Here is a 19,880-nt window from a genome sequence, read left to right as displayed (position 1 = left end):
TTTCTGAATGATCCATTTGATCTTTCATATTCTCATTAGTTTTAAATTTGCTTCTAAAATTTGTTACAGCTGTAAATCAGTTTTATCAAATTAGTAACTCATTTCTCAAATGATTTCATTCTCATGTGGCCCCCATAATTTTCCAATTCATGTGACAATTTTTGATGTCTTTTTTATTTTATTTTTAGAAATCCAATAGCTTTCTTTATAAATAAAGTCAATACTCTAATTTTGTTGTTAAGTAATAACATTTTGTTAGAATGTCAGAATAAGATTAATTTTCTTCTTGATTAACTGCATCAGATGTAATATTGAATACAAATATTGTAGTTATTAATAATTACATAAAATCTCTTTGTCACTTGTAACAATATTAGCTCAAAGGGAAAATATTAATAATAATCCATAATTACCAATTATGATTAATTATTAATATTTGGGTCAGTTAATTAGATTCACTGAGGTAAGATAACTTAATATTACAATCAATTAATCAGTTCCAAACAACTCTTTGATAATTAATTTATTCTAAGAAAAGTGTCTCTTTCATGGTCACTGAAAAATAACTATTCCTTAGCTTGTACAGCACTTAGAACATGTAACAAGATCAAGATTGTAAAATGGACTTAGTATGCAAACAGAGGATCAGAAACCAAATGCATAATTGTGCACAAGTTTTATTAACTAAATCACAAACATAACTAAACTAAACAAACAAACGAACATACATACATTCATCCATACATACGCAGGTAATAGAACTATGGAAAAGATCTATTTCGGTATGAAAAGAACCATCAGCTTATCATTTTCAGAGCACCTCATTAAATTGACACTTGCATAGTTTGTGGGTGCAGGACAATTCTTGAAGTGGTTGAAAATTGTCCGTGAATGTCAAAAGTCATGGTGCAAGTTTCAGTCTTCTCTGCTGGGTGGAGGAGATATGATACACTTGCATGGTGGTTTCAAGCACATGGCTGTTGTAAGTGGAAGCCTGCTGAGGGCACGCAGGCACTGCCTCCTACTGGCAGAAAGAGCTCAATGTACAGTTTCAGGATGAGCTCAATGAGTCTTTATCCAGATTTACTGATGAAAAGACGCTATGATGATTCTGGAGTAGTTTGTTCTTTAGCATGTTTCTTCTGGTGGGTATGAAAACTCCCTAAATAAGCAAATCTCTCGTTGCAGATGGAGCAGCGGTAAGGCTTCTCTCCTGTATGGACTCGCTCATGAGTCTTCAGGACGTCCGATCGAGCAAACGTCTTGTCACACTGAGAACACTTGAACGATCTTTCTCCTGTATGAATCCGCTGGTGATTTTTTAAGGTACACTGTTTAGCGAAACTCTTCCCACAAACGGCACATTTATACGGCCTTTCTCCAGTGTGAACTCTCTGATGAAGTCCTAAATGAGCCTGACTAAAGAAGCTCTTCCCGCAGTAGGAGCACAGGTACGGTTTCTCTCCGGTGTGAGTCCTCTCATGGCAAATCAAATAAAATTTGTGACGGAATCTTTTATCACAGTGTGAACACTGATATGGTTTCTCCTGAGAAGAGTGTGTTTTCTGGTGTGACTTTAGACAGGTTGAGTTAGTGAAGGTTTTCCCACATTCGCTGCACTGGAACGGCCTCTCGTTGGTGTGAACGCGCACATGCTTCTTCAAATGGGATCCATACATGAATCGTCTATTGCAGTGAGGGCACTTGTACGGCCTTTCACCCGTGTGGATTCGCTTATGAACATTAAGATTCCCTTTGGTGCTGAAATACTTGTCGCACTCGCTGCAGTGGAAAGTCTTTTCGCCAGTGTGTGTCTTCATATGAACTGTCATATTATAAGGAGTGGTGAAAAAATCCTTCCCGCACTGTTCGCAGTGAAACTCCTTCTTCACGCTGTGCTCTTTTGAATGACGTCTCTTCTCTTCTAAGGTAGGAAAGCTGATGTCGCATCTCTTGCAGGAGAAGTCTTTCTCTTCTGTGTGTGTTCTCTTGTGTCCCGCTAAATTTCCCTGAGAGCTCAATGTTTTCCCACAGGTGACGCAGGAGAAACTCTTGACCTTCAGCTGATCTTTTGATGTCGAGGTTGTTTCCTCATCAGTAGATGAACCGCCATTCACATCTGAAGAGAAAAAAAGGTATTAAAATCTTTGTTTATGTTAACTCACACATATACTAATGCATCTATTCACGTTAACAGCACAATTAGTTAACATGAACTAACCATGAACAATGCCTGTGAAAAGCTTTACTGTTTTGTAGGAGTGTAACGGTACGTGTATTCGTACCGGACCGTTTCGGTACAGGGCTTCGGTACAGGGCTTTCATTCTAATCAACCAATCACATGGCAGTTGCTTCAATGCATTTAGGGGTGTGGTCCTGGTCAAGACAATCTCCTGAACTCCAAACTGAATGTCAGAATGGTAAAGAAAGGTGATTTAAAGGGATAGTTCACTTTGAAATTAAATTTTGGTATGTTTTAGCTTACCCAAAGGGCATCCAAGATGTAGGTGTCTTTTTTTCCGCAGTAGTTTAAATTTTGATATTTTTAGGTCAAACCGTTCTTGTCTGTCAGTCATTTCATGCAGGTCTATGGTCACGGTCTCAAAGAGCATGCACAGAATCCAAATTAAAACAATTCCCCATCGTAAGTACACATTGATGGCCTAAGACACGAAACGAGCGGTTTGTGTGAGAAAACGAACAGTATTTATATCGTTGTTATCTCTTGAACACAGCCGCGTCCAAATGATCTGAGGGCGCGGGCGGGTATAGATATATACACTAGATGTCGCCTTGTCTACGGTTTCGTTCCAATGAACTGCAGTAGCCAAGGCGACGTCTAGTGTATATTCTATACCCGCCTAAAAACATCCAGTATGCGGCAGTCCTGTGGGCGAAAATGCCTTGTTGATGCTAGAGGTCAGAGGAGAATGGGCCGACTGATTCAAGCTGATAGAAGAGCAACTTTGACTGAAATAACCACTCGTTACAACCGAGGTATGCAGCAAAGCATTTGTGAAGCCACAACACGCACAACCTTGAGGCGGATGGACTACAACAGCAGAAGACCCCACCGGGTACCACTCATCTCCACTACAAATAGGAAAAAGAGGCTACAATTTGCACGAGCTCACCAAAATTGGACAGTTGAAGACTGGAAAAATGTTGCCTGGTCTGATGAGTCTCGATTTCTGTTGAGACATTCAGATGGTAGAGTCAGAATTTGGCGTAAACAGAATGAGAACATGGATCCATCATGCCTTGTTACCACTGTGCAGGCTGGTGGTGGTGGTGTAATGGTGTGGGGGATGCTTTCTTGGCATCGTTTAAATGCCACGGCCTACCTGAGCATTGTTTCTGACCATGTCCATCCCTTTATGACCACCATGTACCCATCCTCTGATGTCTACTTCCAGCAGGATAATGCACCATGTCACAAAGCTCGAATCATTTCAAATTGGTTTCTTGAACATGACAATGAGTTCACTAGGGATGGGCGATATATCGCACGATATTGTTATGCGCATCTCATCAGTAAAGCCGGTTCCTTGATTAGTAGTAAATCGCCTTCACCTGCTTTCAGATGAAGCGGCATTTACTACAAAGAGCCGTAGTTAACTGACAAGCTGAGCCATATCGCATTAATATCGCGGACGTATCGGCAGTAATAATTAATGCGATATGGCTCAGCTTGTCAGTTAACTACGGCTCTTTGTACACAGCAAAAACTCCAGCGTTAAATTAACACTCCTGGGAGTGTATGAGTCCACACTCAAGAGTGTTGAAGTTAATGAGATAATTAAGTGATTAATTTAGTGATGATTGAACATTATTGAAGACACCTGATGTTAACAAGCAGAATCGCTGAAGGAGAAAATCACAAATTGTAAGTTACCATTGTGGTGATGGGTGTTTGCTTTAGTTGGACTCTTGACCATTATATTCTTACTTTAGATTTTGATTCTGAATTGTAACTGCCAGTTGAACAACAAAAAAGTTGTCTGATGATGTTGGTTATATTATAACATTCATCATTTGAACTTGATCACTGAACTCATTAAGATCCTTCTTTCTGACTTTGATTTATGTTGTTGGTTAAAGCATAACTGTGAATCTGCATAAATATCCAGAATTTTTTATATAATATAAAGGATTTCTTAAAAGTTGTTTTTTAAAATAAATCATTCTTTTAGGCACACACAGACGTCAAGATTCAGTCTATGCATCTCAACAATGGTGACGAGCAGAATATTCAATTAGGAAAAGTAAATTACATAGACAATTCAGATCATAATTTATTCATACCGCAATGCATGATGGGAGCCATTAATGAGTTGTGATTGGTGGCAGCCACTGCAACATGCTTTATTATTGTCACCATTGTTGAGATTCACAGGCTGATTATTGATGTCTGTGTTTTAAATGAAGTAATCTGAACATCTATTGATCAGAACAATATTTATTAAAGATTTTGAATTATAAGTAAAGTACTGATAATCATAGGCTGAAGAATCACTAAACTGCTGCTAACAAGTAAACCAAACTATCTCAATAAGTTTCCTTTTTCAGATCATAGCATGATTATATCATAACATAACCAACACTATCAGATCACATTTTACTTTGTTCATTTAGCTGTTATAAATCAATAACAGCAGATAAACAACAGTAAAAATTAAAGTAAGCATATAATGGTCAAGAGCCCAACTAAAGCAAACACCCATCACCTTAATGGTAACTTACAATTTGTGATTTTCTCCTTCAGTGATTCTGCTTGTTAACATCAGGTATTTTCAATAATGCTCAATAGTCACTTAATTAATCACTTAATTATCTCATTAACTTTAACACTCTTGAGTGTGGACTCAAATACACTCCCAGCCCCAGGAGTGTTAATTTAACACCGCTTCATCTGAAAGCAGGTGATGGCGATTTACTACTAATCAAGGGAACCGGCTTTACTGACGAGATGCGCATAACAATATTGTGCGATATATCGCCCATCCCTAGAGTTCACTGTACTAAAATGGCCCCCACAGTCAACAGATCTCAACCCAATCTTTGGGATGTGGTGTAACGGGAGCTTCGTGCCCTGGATGTGCATCCCACAAATCTCCATCAACTGCAAGATGCTATCCTATCAATATGGGCCAACATTTCTAAAGAATGCTTTCAGCACCTTGAATCAATGCCACGTAGAATTAAGGCAGTTCTGAAGGCGAAAGGGGGTCAAACACAGTATTAGTATGGTGTTCCTAATAATCCTTTAGGTGAGTGTACATTTATATGGACAAAAAAAGGACTCTTATTTTGCTATTCTGGTTGAGGAGTCGAGAAACGTAACAGTGAACTGCGCGTGCTCCCTCATAACTGCAGCGGAGCTGTAAAAGAGCAGACGTGACTTTTCACTTTATTCTGTTTTACAGGTAAAAACATGGACATTCAAAAGAGAAACATTTAACTATACAACAGCGATTGCACTATCACCAAGTATGGTGAATGTAAAGTGTTAAATGTGTTTTAGTTTCTTTCTGCAAAGTTGAACGATTTTTGCCAGATACACCTCAGTTTGTAAACGCCACTGAATTGCATCAAGGAAGCAAATCTACAAAACACTTTTCTTCACCTGAATGGCTGGTTGAAAAACATTTCAAATGGAATGACGACTAAGAGGAAGTTATAAACCAGCCAGTAAACCAGGCTAAAGTCTTGTGGGACAAACGACTAAAACCCAAAGGACTGCTCGTCGGACATTTGAATATAAGAAGTATTGTATCAAAGACGGAGCAGATTGGGGGTCTGCTGATGGACTCGAATTTTGACTTTCTTTTTCTCTCTGAATCATGGCTAACTGAGTTATCACCAATGACTGCTTTTGCTGTACAGGGGTCTCATGTTTTTAGGAAAGATAGAAAATACTGGGCGGAAGAAGCTAAGAGATATCAACTAAACAGTATAGCCTATCAGATCAGTATAATCTTACACAAATGATCCTTGGCCCAACTAGGGTTACTCAATCAACACAAACTCAGATAGATTTAATTTTTAGCAATAAACCTGAAAGAATTGCACTTATTATTTGGTAACAGGTATGTCAGACCACAACTTGACCTTAATTGTAAGAAAGTTGACAAAACAACGATTTTTATATAAACAAGAGGGCAAAATCCCTAGTTGGTCAATTCGAGGATAAATTAAAGCACCTGGACTGGAATGATGTTCAGCAGTCTGGTGATATAGGAAAAGCATTTAATACTATGATGGATAGAGTTAATATGACTAAAAATGAATTTTGCAAAAATGTCTCTTACTCGTCGAGTAAAGCTGGAAGCTAATGAAGCAGAGAGACTTTATTAAAGGCAGCTCTTAAATCTAAATTACCACATGATAAGAGAAAATTCCAGAATTTGCGAAATAAAGTAGTAAATGAATTAAGGTAGGCCAAAGCTGATTATTTTATTAAATTAATTGATGATTCTAAAGGAAATATTGATACAATTATAAAGAAGGAGAATAAATCAGTTCAGAATTGGATTATAAAGGACCGATCGAAATTAATTGAAGATAAAGAACAAATAGCCTAGCTAAAATTTTTAATTCATTCTTTTTCTCTGTACAGTGTCTGGCTCGAATATTTGATCCTAGATTGGGAGTACCAAAACCTACAAACAATGAAACTCATGTTTTCAGAATTGAAAATAATTGATAATTTAAAAGGATCTAGGTCTAAAGATGTTTATGATATCGATGCACGATTTTTTAAAAACTTATAAATCACTTTTTTGCAAATCTCTAACACACCTGATAAATCTGACAATAACAAACTCCTATTTTAATTGATCTGCTGATCTGCCTTGACGTGGATGAAATCATACCTGACTAATAGGACACAATGTACAAGAGTGGTTGATAAGTGATAATAGGAAATAGCTGTCCTTAGGGGTTCCTCAAGGGTCTATTTCAGGACCCATTTTATTTAGTATTTATATTAATGATCTCCCTTGGGGAACCCCTATAGGACAGCTATTTCCTATTATCACTTATCAACCACTCTTGTACATTGTTTCCTATTAGTCAGGTATGATTTCATCCATGTGCAGATCGTGAAAATCAAGATTTTTTATTTCTAAAAATCACTATTTCAACATTAACTGATGTGTTACTAACATTTGTAGACTCTTTATTAACATGACTTACCATTAATAAAGCATTTAATAATATAATAATAATAATTTATTAATGGTTAGTCATGTTAATAAAGAGTCTACAAATGTTAGTAACACATCAGTTAATGTTGAAATAGTGTACACTTTACAATAAGGTTCACAAAATCTATTAATAAATACTTTGTTGAATGCAAGTAATGATAGTAAAGTGCGTATAAACAAACATATTTTCCCGCTAGTTTCCGCTGTAGAATTATGATCACCAACAGCCCAAATCAATGCCTTACTATTAAATAATGTTGATAAGGTACACAACAGCATTTTTACCTTTAGGGTAAGATGGTGATTTAGAAATGTTCATCCTTAGTGTGTGTCAACTGCTACATAAACTAATGTATATATGTACAGTAAGTTAACCTTACAAAACAGTAAAGTTTTTCACAGGCATTGTTTAAGGTTAGTTCATGTTAAAGGTCCCATGACATGCTATTTTTTGTAGGCTTTAATATAGGCCTTAGTGGTCCCTAGTACTGTATCTGAAATCTCTTTTCAAAAATTCAGCCTCGGTGCAGAATTATAGCCACTACAAGCCAGTCCCAGAATGAGCTTCCTTCAGACAGGCCGTTTCGGTGTCTGTAGCTTTAAATGCTAATGAGGAGGAGAAAGGCGGCGCAAGGTGGAGGGTGGGTAGGGCTGCACGATTATGACAAAAATCATAATTGTCGATTATTCCCTTGAAATTGTAATTGCGATTATTAATTACGATTATCACAATTTACATTGAATATATATATATTAGGGGTGTAACGGTACGTGTATTCGTACCGAACCGTTTCGGTACAGGGCTTTCGGTTCGGTGCACGTGTGTACCGAATGACTGAATGCAATATTTTGTGTGCGGAACATAGGTACATTTTCGTGTTTCCACACGAACATATTAAGTGGCGGAAGTCTCCGCGCTCAGCGCAAATCCCGCCCTGCAGCTGATTCTAATGTTTTTTCCTATTAGACATTCTCTGGTTTTACCCGTGTTTTACCCGTCGTCACTGTAACAATGAAATAGACTGCAGGGCGGAAAAAAGCTTTTCCGCTTCGTGTGCGCCGCCGCACTCTCCGTTCCGTGGCGTGCGCGCGTGTGTCTGTCGACGACCCGCTGCGCTCTCTGCTCAATGTTCGAGTCCGTGTTTGCGCTGCGCGTTCTGCTCTGTCGTTAACGGCCCAAACACTCCAATCATGTACCGATCACGCACTGGAAAAGCAAAGTCCGCTCAAATAAGGTGAAATTTCTCAGTAGTAACTTAGATTTCTGTTTGCTGAGCTGGTATGTCATGCTGGCAACAATGGTAAAATGACCTGCTCTGATCACATGCTCTGGTAATAATAGCTTTGTACTATTAGTCAGGTCCGAATCTTCAAGATTGTGTAACCCTGTAGGCATTTTTGAGGAAAAGTTGTTATACCACATTTTTAGAAAGTTCAATGTCTCCTGAATAAGGATCCACCGTATAACATTGAAATAAGGGTCCCATTTTCTTGTAATTGTTATTGAAACAATAGGTGCATTATTCACAGCCGAAACACTACAGATGGATAGGGTAACATTTTTAAGTTATAGATATCACCATAAAACCTTTCCAGTTTTTCACTTACATAGAGACAGACATTTTTTGTATTACAAGTTTTCTGAAATGTCATGTTTACATATGCAAATGAGGCATACCAGTATATATATATATATATATATATATATAATTCGAGGGGCAGGCATACCAGTACGCGGTTCTCCCTTTCGGGCTAGCCCTGTCTCCTCGCGTCTTCACGAAGGTTGTCGAGGCAGCCCTTGTTCCTCTCGACTGATCCTAGCTCACTCTCGAGACAAGGTTTGCGAACACAGGGACCTAGTGCTCCGGCACCTAGCTTGTCTGGGCCTTCGGGTCAACTGGGAGAAGAGCAAACTCTGCTCCATGCATAGGATCTCTTTTCTCGGTATGGAAATCGACTCGGTCGCCATGTGCGCGCAGCTTACGACCAAGCGCGCGCAGTCACTGCTAACTTGCCTTCGTCAGTTCGAGGGCAAGAGTGCGGTTCCACTGAAACTATTTCAGAGGCTCCTGGGGCATATGGCATCCGCAGCCGCAGTAACGTCGCTCGGTTTGCTTCATATGAGACAACAAGATCTGCAAAGTTTGCAACATGGCACGCTCCGAGTTCCAGTGACTTGCATATATATATATATATATATATCTTGCAGATCGTGTTGCAGATCTTGCAGACTTTGCGCAAGATCAGGGAGGACGAGGAGCAGGTAATTTTGGTTGCCCTGTATTGGCACAACCGCACCTGGTTCCAAGAACTAGTACTCCTCGCGACAGCACCTCCCTGGCCAATTCCTCTGAGAAAGAACCTGCTTTCTCAGGGACGGGGCACCCTATGGCACCCTCATCCCGATCTTTGAAATCTCCATGTGTGGTTCCTGGACGGGACGAGGCAGGTTTGAGTACCCTACCACCAGCGGTGGTGGCTACCATCACTTCCGCTAGAGCATCGTCCACGAGACATGCCTATGCGTTGAAGTGGAACCTCTTCGTCAACTGGTGTTCTTCTAAACTTCAAGAACCCACGAAAGGCCCGATCAGTGTCGTGCTTTCCTTCCTGCAAGAAGGGTTGGAGTGAAGGCTGTCTCCCTCCACCCTGAAAGTGTATGGTGCCGCCATTGCCACACATCATGATGCAGTTGATGGTAAGTCCATTGGAAAGCACGACCTGATCATCAGTTTCCTGAAAGGAGCGAGGAGACTGAATCCTCCTCGCCCTCCTCTCGTTCCCTCTTGGGACCTCTCAGTGGTTTTAACTGCTCTGCAGAGTGCTCCCTTTGAGCCTCTGCAATCAGTGGAGCTTAAGTTCCTGTCAATGAAGACAGTGCTCCTGGTTGCATTGGCCTCCATCAAGAGGGTAGGGGACCTGCAGGCATTTTCGGTTGATGAAGCGTGCCTGGAATTTGGACCGGCTAACTCTTACGTGATCCTGAGACCCCGGCCTGGATATGTGCCCAAGGTTCCCACCACACCCTTTCGAGACCAGGTGGTGAACCTGCAAGCGCTTCCTTTGGAGGAGGCAGACCCAGCCTTGGCACTGCTCTGTCCAGTACGCACCCTCCATGCTTACGTAGACAGAACGCAGTGTTTCAGGACTTCAGACCAGCTCTTTGTCTGTCATGGTGGGAAGCTGAAGGGAAAGGCTCTCTCCAAGCAAAGGTTGTCTCACTGGATAGAGGACGCCATTGCTTTGGCTTACCAGCAGCAAGGTCGACCATGCCCCCTTGGTGTGACGGCCCACTCTACCTGGAGTGTGGCATCCTCTTGGGCTCTAGCGCATGGCGCCTCGCTAACAGACATCTGTAGAGCTGCAGGCTGGGCGACACCTAACACGGCCTCTGGGCGACCCCCACGTGTGTAGTCCACTGTAAGCCTCTTTGAGCATGTGTCTTTCCCTCGGCAAGCCACCTTGCCACCCCTGGGTTTGAAAAATTCCACCTGCGGCTGGACACGCCAGTGATTCTCAATATGCAGCCCCCTGGGGTCATGTGTATTCCAAGTTCCCCCCTTCGGGCTGGGCATAATTGCATATTTCCACTGATATATGCTTCCCAGTGTACCTTGGTACCTTGGCATAATTCCAGCAGCCATTAAAAACTGTCCCTTTCATGTTAATGTTGTTTTTTCATTGTTTACATGTTTAAATATTCTGAGAATGCATAGTTTATTTATAATGTTTAATGTTTAAACTGCAATAAATGCATTAAAAGGTTTTTTTTTTTTTTTTTTGGCAGCCATTTTGTTTTTATTGTTTATGCCAAAACAGTGATGTTTACAACTTGTTATACGGCAGAAATGGATTCAGCACCTAAAAATCATATAGAAACAACACTTGAAGTACTTTTCCTCAAAAATGCCTACTGCATCTTATCCAGGGCTATTTATCTATTTTGGGACTCGACTATATAGCTTTGGACTATATTTTATTTTGATAATTATTAAAAAAGTGGGGAAAAAAAATCTTAAATTGATTATGTTGATTGATTATTGAAAAATAATAATACATTAATATATTTGTTTAATATTATTTTAATATAGGGCTATTTTCTGTTCCTGCTCTGTAATCATAGTTATTTATTTATATTTTTCATTATATTTTATTAAGTGATATTGGTTTGAGACTGAGAGTATTTTATTTAGTGGAGAACTTTGCAGCAGTATTTTATTTCTTATTCTTTTTTTATTTTATATCTATTTTATTATATTTTATTAAAAAGTGTTTAAAAAAGTGTAAACAACTTGTAAAAAAAAATGATAGTAATAAACAACCTGCAGTTTAATGTTTGCATTTCTTTCCCTTACTTTTTTTTTTTTTTTTTTTTTTTTTGATTGGGACAGTGCAATTTAATGAACATAACATGGAGTACATGCATGTAAAAATGCCGGATTTTAGCCAAGGGCTAATTTCCATCCGTAGTCCCACGGGCTAGGATCACACAACTAACAAAAACAGTACAGAATAAAATTTACATCTACAGTCAATTCGTAAACTTGCTAAATCCTTTATACAATATTCACACAAGACTACATTCAACTTCACGAACACTCATCCATATACACATCACAACATAAAAATAATTTTTTAAAAAGGATAAAACATACATACTAATGTGTGCAGCTTTGATTTGCCCATAGCCATTTTTTCAAGTGGACTTTAAACGAGCTATATGTATTACATTCTCTTAATGTTAGAGGAAGACTATTCCACAGGTTCCCACCCCGGACAGACAGGACCGTCTGACCGAAGGTGGTACGCCTGTGAGGTATAATCAAGGGTCCTCTAGAAGAGGCTCGTGTGGTCCTCAGAGAATTTTCTTTGGATTTAATAAATTCCTTCAGAGGTGGCGGAGCGAGGGAGTGAAGAACCTTATATATCAGACAGGCCATTTTCAAATTAATCATATTTTGAAAATCTAATAGTCTATGTTTTTTTAGCACTTGACAGTGGTGGTGGGATAGCGGTTTTTTATCTAATGTTTTTAATGCGTTTTTATACAGACTTTCTATGGTTTTAAGTGTTGTGGGGCAAGCAAGAGACCAGGTAGTCAAACAGTAATCAAAATGAGAAATAATCATCGAATAAAAATATGTTATAGCAGCACCCATAGTTAGATTATTTCGAATGTGCCTAAAATTTTGAAGATTAAATTTGACCACCTTTACGACTTTTTTTACATGACTTTTGAAAGAAAGTGTTGAATCAAGGACTACTTCAAATATCTTGGGGTAGTCCTTGATTCAACACTTTCTTTCAAAAGTCATGTAAAAAAAGTCGTAAAGGTGGTCAAATTTAATCTTCAAAATTTTTCCTCTCCGTTCAGGAAGACATTTGATCTGCTTACTTCGACGTGGCGTTTTGAGAAGTACATGCACACAGTTTTTCTGGTGTTCAACATGAGGCATGAATTCCTGAGCCAGTCCTGCACATAAGATAGTGCAGCTGTGAGTTCAGCAGCTGCTTGTTGAATGGTTTTTGCTTGAGTGTAAATTACTGCGTCATCCGCATACATCTGCGAGAAGACGTTTGGACATGAGTTTGGTAGGTTATTGATGAAAAGAGAGAACAGAACCGGCCCAAGAACAGACCCCTGCGGGACACCAACTCCAGATTCTAAACAAGGAGATTTGACACCATCTACTACCACGTACTGTTTCCTGTGGGACAGATAGGATTTAAACCATAAAAGTGCTTGATCAGAGATGTTAAATTGAGTCAACCTGGAAATTAAAATCTGATGGTTAACAGAGTCAAAGGCTTTCTTCAAATCTAAGAAGACAGCCCCGACACAAGGACTCTTGTCAAGCAGACCTTTTATGTTTTCTGTTAACACACACAGGGCACTATCGGTGGAGTGATGGGTCCGAAAACCGAACTGTAATGGATGTAGTGAAGGTTGGACATTTTCCAGATGAGCAGTCATCTGTCTGACTACCCACTTCTCTGCTATTTTTGATATAACGGGAAGTATGCTGATAGGTCTATAATTAGACATGTCTGTTGTAGCACCTGATTTAAGTATTGGTATCACTGCAGCCACTTTCCAATCTGCAGGGACTATAGAGTGGTTAAAGGACATATTAAGAAGATGGGTTATTGGACGTATTAAATAATCCTTATACTCTTTAAAGAAATGTGTATTAAGGCCAAATGCATCAAGAGCTTTTGACATTCTCATGCCATCAATAATTTTTGTAACTTCATAGTCTGAGATTTCAATGATTTTAAGTACAGGCTGATGTGGATCAGAGATATTGTCAGAACACAGAGATGGATCAAAATGCTGCGTAATCTCTTTCACAGACTTTATAAAGAAACTGTTAAAATTGGTGGCTATGGAAACTGGATCTTTAATAATTGAATCATTAATTTGAAGCTCCATTTCCTTATTGTTTTTATTTAGATGTCGACCAAGCAGTTTGTTTAGATTTTGCCATACTAATTTTCCATTGCCGTTTGCATTCTCTATTATTTTAATGAAAAAATTAGCTTTGGCCTGTCTCAGACTGCGTGTTACCTTATTTCGTATATGGGTAAACCTTTGACGGTCTGTTGTTAAACCTGATTTTAAAAATTGCTTTAATATCAGGTCTCTAGCTGACATTAGATTTTTACATTCTTTGTTCAGCCATGGCAAATGGCACCTTTTTTTACATTTATATCTTCCTCTACTTGAATGGGTTGAGATAACATCCTTCAGAGATTTAAGAAATTTACTGGTACATAATTCAGGATTGTCATCATACAGAATTGTATCCCATTCCAGTGATGACAGGGCTGTTGCCACATTTTGTCGTTGGCTGTTAGGTATAAATTCATAAGGAGACCTGTTATTTGTGGGGTTAAGGAAATCATTATTAACCCTCAACTTGGACAATTTCCTAGAAAAAAGTATAATATTATGATCTGAGAGACCAGTCAGGAAATTGTATGATCTAATTATCCTTTCAGGTCTGTTGCTGAAAAGTAGATCTATTTTAGTTTTAGAGTGTTTCGTCATCCTTGTTGGATGCTGAACAAGTTGAGAAAAATTAAGATTTTCCATCGTATGCTTTAGTGTTTTACTATCTTTTTTACAGTCCCAGTTCACATTAAAATCTCCAATTACAATAACTTCATTAGACTTGTTATATGTTGTATGATGTTTAAGTAAAATAAATACTGTACCGAAAATAAACCGAACCGTGACTTTAAAACCGAGGTACGTACCGAACCGTGATTTTTGTGTACCGTTACACCCCTGATATATATATATATATATATATATATATATATAGGCATATTATTATATATGTTTACTTAAAAATTGTGAACACACACACTGTCCCCCTTTACTTAACATACACATAAATTGTAAGAATATGACTAATAGTAAAGACTACTAATAAATAAACATTAGGCCTATGCTACAGCTACAGCAGTCCCAAACTAGCTTTTGTAAATACAGTGTTGGTATGAGCCACCACAGTCATTTATATAAAAAATAACTTTTTTTTTTTTTGTGAAAATAAAGTGGCATTTGGGGGTTAATATTAAAACGACAGTTACCATGGTGATACACAATACTAACAAGAACTGTTAATGAAACATGAAAACGGCTCCTGCATGCAAATCCTTCTCAGCTAACACACGACGTACCAGTAACGTGATTTATTGGTATTTTACTTTTATTTTGTGACTTACCAATTTACAACGTAACAACGTTGCATGCTCGTAGTTTCCTTTGCACTTTTATACACAGCGCGCGTCGCCGCATTTGCGCCTGCAATTGACCTTTCGCCGAGCCCCGCCCCCCTTAGTTACTGTTGCTACGTCCGACAAACAAATGGTCAAACACGACCAGCGCGACAGATTGCCATGACGGAAAGAGGTATACCCGTGCGTGTCAGTGACCTTTTTTGGAGCAATACCTCCGCGATATCCTCCAGATCGAGGCAAAAAGTGTTACAGTATGCAGTGGAGGGATATATTATAATATAAAAATACGCAATGAAGGAGACACGACTACTATCTACGTCTCTATCGAGGCTAATGCTTAACGTTACCGGTGTTCATACACATCATTTGTGAGTATGACAAAGAACAAGGAAACAAGTGTTTAAAAGCATTGTAAGACACTTACTGTTGTGTTTTTGTGTGAAAGAAAAAACTGTCTCTGAAAATAAAAGTGCTGTCAGCAATAATTTCTTATGTGTGTTTTTTCGCATAACACGACTAAAATTTTAAATGCTGCAAAACACATGGGAGTTATATTCCAGATGCTGTAGTTTATTTGATCAGTCACAGTATATCATTAATCAAGCTTAATTTGACTTTTCAACTACAATTAGGCAGGGTGAACTGAAAGCTTTTACAATCTTTTAGCTATAACTTAGGCCTATATCATTGACAAAAGTATGTGGTGCATTTTATTCCAAAAATGATTTTCTTTCTCAAATTCATGCTTCAAGTTGACAAAGCACAATAAACGAAATCACACAATAACTGTTTAACCAGACATAGCCTTAATTTGCATTTAAATAACTTTCATTGATTGTCTTTCATAATGCACTTACCATAATATTTATTAGGGGGACAACAGATCACAAAAATCGCGGTTGAGACCATAATATTTATTAGTGGTGCAACGGATCATAAAACTCGTGGTTCAGACAATATTATGTTTTTTGAGTTACAGATAGGAGTTTTTCAGATCAGAAAAACAAAACAAAAAAAACTTTAAGTAACTTAGCCATCGATACCACAGCCAGCAGGCGTATTTATGCCTCGTAATGTTCGACACATTTAACTGGGATTGGGGCCGTCCACACTGTTTTATCCATTGTAGGCACCGCTCACGTTGTGTTTTCGGCTTTGGGAATGGAAAGAACACAACTCCTCCAGACAATCTCTCGGGGTTTGTAGTGTCCGATTTACAAACGCCATGGGTGCACGCTTCACCGTCTTGCTAATGTTTGTCGGACCTGCTCACATAGTAACGGTTGCTATGATGTGTGATTGGACAATGGCCGTTTTGGGGGAGGGGCCGGCGAAAGGTCAATTGAAGAGTGTGCGCTTACGAACACAGTAGCCTATAACGGCTGACATGACAGGAACGTTCGTTTTTCTGAAGTGAAAGACTTTTTATTTCAGCGTACACATACGTCGCTGCCTGGTAGTTCCTTCCTATTGTGCTGGGTTTTCTGAAGTAGCTGTGATTTGCCTCTCATTACATGCCCTAAATGCACGCAGAGTGGATTTTTTTTTTTTTTGTAATCGCGGCTTTGGACGATTACGTAATCGTGGCATCCATAATCGTAATCGCGATTAGAAATTCGATTAATTGTGCAGCCCTAAGGGTGGGTGTGGCCTTGACCATCTGCGGCAACGGTACCGGTCCGTGCATGTTTACGTTGGATATAGCAATGGCACGAGGACACGCAGTCGTTCAAGCATTTCAGTTTGACCCAGAATCTGATCCGGATGGAGAAGCAACAACTCAGCGGTTCCAGCAGGACATTTCCGAATGGTTAGTTTAAAATATTATGTCTGGATACGGTACTTTATTCGGATGGTTTACAGTTATTATCATGTAGCTAACGCTAACCTACTGTTGCCTTTTCATGAGAGATCTGTAACGTCTGTATTTATCTTATTACAATTACATCATCAAGCTCTGCGATCTTGAAATGCGGATATCGCGCGCGCCGTATAACCAACAGGAAAACGGTTATCCAAATAACAAAGAAGTGTAAAACACTCGCGTTACAGTGTGTGTATTCACACACATAAACTGCATGGCTGCATAGCTAATGTGACAGCCACATTCTACGTGTAACAGTCTAGGCAAACATAAACAGTAAAGCAACACACTTATATATCATTAGTTGACTTACTGTTCCGAGGTGTGTAGCTGAGCCAAAGAGAGTGATCCAGACTTTAGTTTCAGACGTTCAGCAAGCCCAGCTCTGTATTAACCCTTCGGTGTTCATTTGTACATCCAATTATTGAGCAATTATTATGCTTCGCTCGCTCAAAAGCCATGATATCTCTCGTGGACAAACTAAAATCGCGCGCGTGTTCTACTTCCTAGCTCATTTTCTCATGGGCGGAAAATATTCTCTGGGCGGGCAAAGCAGAGACAGGGGAGGTAACATTCCTCCTTATAACGTCATAAGGAGGAGATTCAAGATCAGCGCGATTGAGCTTCCATTTTCTCAAAGGCAGAGAAAGATAGCAAAAGCTCGATTTACAGCGATTGAAATTTCTAGAAACTTGGGGACCATATACAGGCTAGGGGAACTCATATTAATGTTAAAAAACCTCAGAAAGTGAAAATTTCATGTCATGGGACCTTTAACTAATTGTGCTGTTAACGTGAATAGATGCATTGGTATATGTGTGAGTTAACATTAACAAAGATTAGGCTAACTAATGCTGAACAGGGGCGTTGTTCATGGTTAGTTCATGTTAACTAATGCAATAACTAATGGAACCTTATTGTAAAGTGTTACCGAAATGTCTAACTTTAAATGAACACAAATAGATTTAATGAATCATGCACTTACCATCATGACATCCTATACTATCAGTCTACATTTTTTTTAAACTTTAAGAGCTTAAAATTTAAAGATAAATGTGAAATTGTGATGCAGCTCATGATACAGTGTTTTCAACACATCGGTTCACAGTAACTAATGTCTGCACCTGCTGATTTAGGAACACAACTACATGTTTACACACATTCTGACTATGATTTACTATAACACAAGATCATAAATGGAAGATACACACCTGAAGGAATAAAATCATCATTGTCATCATTTCGATTATCCTCATCCTCATTTTCTTCATCCTCAACATCATTTCCTTCATCATCCTCATTCTGATCTTCTTCCTCCTCCTCCTCCTCCTCCTCCTCACGGCTCTGTTGTTGTTCCTCTGCTGTGGTTTCTTCTCCTCGTCTCTCTATCAGGTTCCTGCAGTCCTCCAGTTTGATGGAGCACATCTTCATCTGCTGTTCTCCAGCGTTACAGTCAGAGGTTTGATCAGCGGATCCATGATCCTGAGCGTCAGTATAACACAGTAAAGTGAGGCTGAGCTCTGAGTCCTGTGTGTCTCTGGATCTCCAGACTGAATCCTGAGGTTCTGTCCCATCACTCACACACACTGAAACCTTCTCCAGATCCTGACAAACACATCATAGATCAACACAAATAAACAACAACCAGTTGATATTAGCCTCATTACTTAGCAGTTATCTTTAGTGGTTATTCTGGTGATTTGTTTGCATATTTTTCTGCTGGCTTAATTTAAGATGTGCATAAGAAGTGAGAAGCTAACAAAGCTTTGGTTTGATTGAGCTGAAGGATGAAATGATGAGCTGCTCAAACCTCTCTGTTGGGGTTGTCTCCTCTTTCTCTCAGCTTTGCCTCCAGTGACGCCACCTCTTTCTTCAGCTGACAGATTTCAGTGATAAAATCCTCAATATCCAGCATGGACAGATCCGTTCCTACTGATTTACAGCAGATCACATCCATCTGCGCTCTCATGGTCAACATCTGAAGACAAACATCATTATTACAAGAGGCATTTATAATGAACTCACACTGATTTAAACTCAAACTGACAAAGAATAAGAAAATGATTGCAATATAATATTAATAGTATCATATTAATATACCAGTAGACATTAATTTCAGATATAAATGAACATATGTTGAGGCGTGTTTATGTTTAAATTAATTATCGTAGGAATATCATTATAATATCATTTCATTATCTAAAACTGCTGGATTTAAAAGCAGAAATTAAACATGATAATATGATACTTGTACTCGTTTCTAAGCGTCATTTAAGTGTCCAGCATTATAAATTAAAACGTGCTAACTATGGTTTCATTACAAATATCACAGTTAAAACACAGCTACTGTAGTAAGAAACGGCTAATGTGTGTTTACAACTACAATATATTTCCAATACCCTTTACTATGGTTACTGTGGTAAAATCACGGTTAATTCGTTTTTTTTTTATGATAAATGCGAATAAGTAGTTAATTTAAAGCTCATTAAAACACTACAGACAGAAAATCAACAATCACACACAGTTAAAAACAACACACCTCAGTCTGAGCCGGGCTTCCTCTTCTTCAGTGGTTTAACCGGCGGACTGAAGAGCGTCACAGAGACTCCTACAGGTCTCAGGAAGAAACGCTAGTCATATATCGTGTCTACAGAAGGAAGAGGAAGAAAAAAGTTTTTCCATCCAGAGGATTAATTTCTTTGCGGTAATTATTTTACCTGACATGGTGGCACAAATGCTCTGGGAAAACACATGGCATTGCAAATGCATAACATCGTGTGAAAGGAAAACCATGTCTCTTTCTTAATTGAATAATGTTTAAATGAAAACCATCCAACAATGGAAAAAAATGGTGCAATTGCCTTACAATCATCCTTGAGCCACTTTCAACACTCACTGATGTTTATCAGCGTTATGAAATCCAGGAATTCATACTATTTTGAGGCTTTTTAATAAGTAAAGATCAATCAATCTCTCAAGTTTAAGATACAATCATTGTTCTATTCTGTCCAACACAACTTCATTTACAGAGTTTAGTTCAATCCATCTCTACTCTCTC

The 19,880-nt window shown here is 38.8% G+C and overlaps 1 protein-coding gene across 1 annotated transcript; it reads right to left on the bottom strand.

Moving 5' to 3' along the window:
- Window positions 1-512: 512 nt before the first annotated feature.
- Window positions 513-19,387, bottom strand: LOC308687511 (uncharacterized protein). The gene is made up of 5 exons (XM_081360101.1): window positions 19,362-19,387; window positions 18,633-18,800; window positions 18,034-18,427; window positions 3,136-3,192; window positions 513-2,119 (listed from the first exon to the last, which is right to left on the bottom strand). The coding sequence occupies exons 2-5, from the start codon at window positions 18,798-18,800 to the stop codon at window positions 1,101-1,103; spliced, it is 1,638 nt and encodes a 545-aa protein (XP_081216227.1). The 5' UTR covers window positions 19,362-19,387; the 3' UTR covers window positions 513-1,100.
- Between the last annotated feature and the right edge of the window lie 493 nt (window positions 19,388-19,880).

This window comes from Scardinius erythrophthalmus (genome assembly GCF_964197995.2).
Source record: "Scardinius erythrophthalmus genome assembly, chromosome: 3".
NCBI classification, from domain to species: Eukaryota; Metazoa; Chordata; class Actinopteri; order Cypriniformes; family Leuciscidae; genus Scardinius; species Scardinius erythrophthalmus.
This window is presented reverse-complemented; position numbering and strand designations above follow the sequence as displayed.

Coding starts and splice junctions, on each gene's coding strand:
- LOC308687511 (XM_081360101.1), bottom strand. CDS start 18,800: ATGTTGACCATGAGAGCGCAGATGGATGTGATCTGCTGTAAATCAGTA. Junction 3,193..18,033: donor TGATGATTTTATTCCTTCAG/GTGTGTATCTTC, acceptor ATGTCTCAACAG/AAATCGAGACTCATCAGACC. Junction 2,120..3,135: donor TCTTCAACTGTCCAATTTTG/GTGAGCTCGTGC, acceptor TTTTCTCTTCAG/ATGTGAATGGCGGTTCATCT.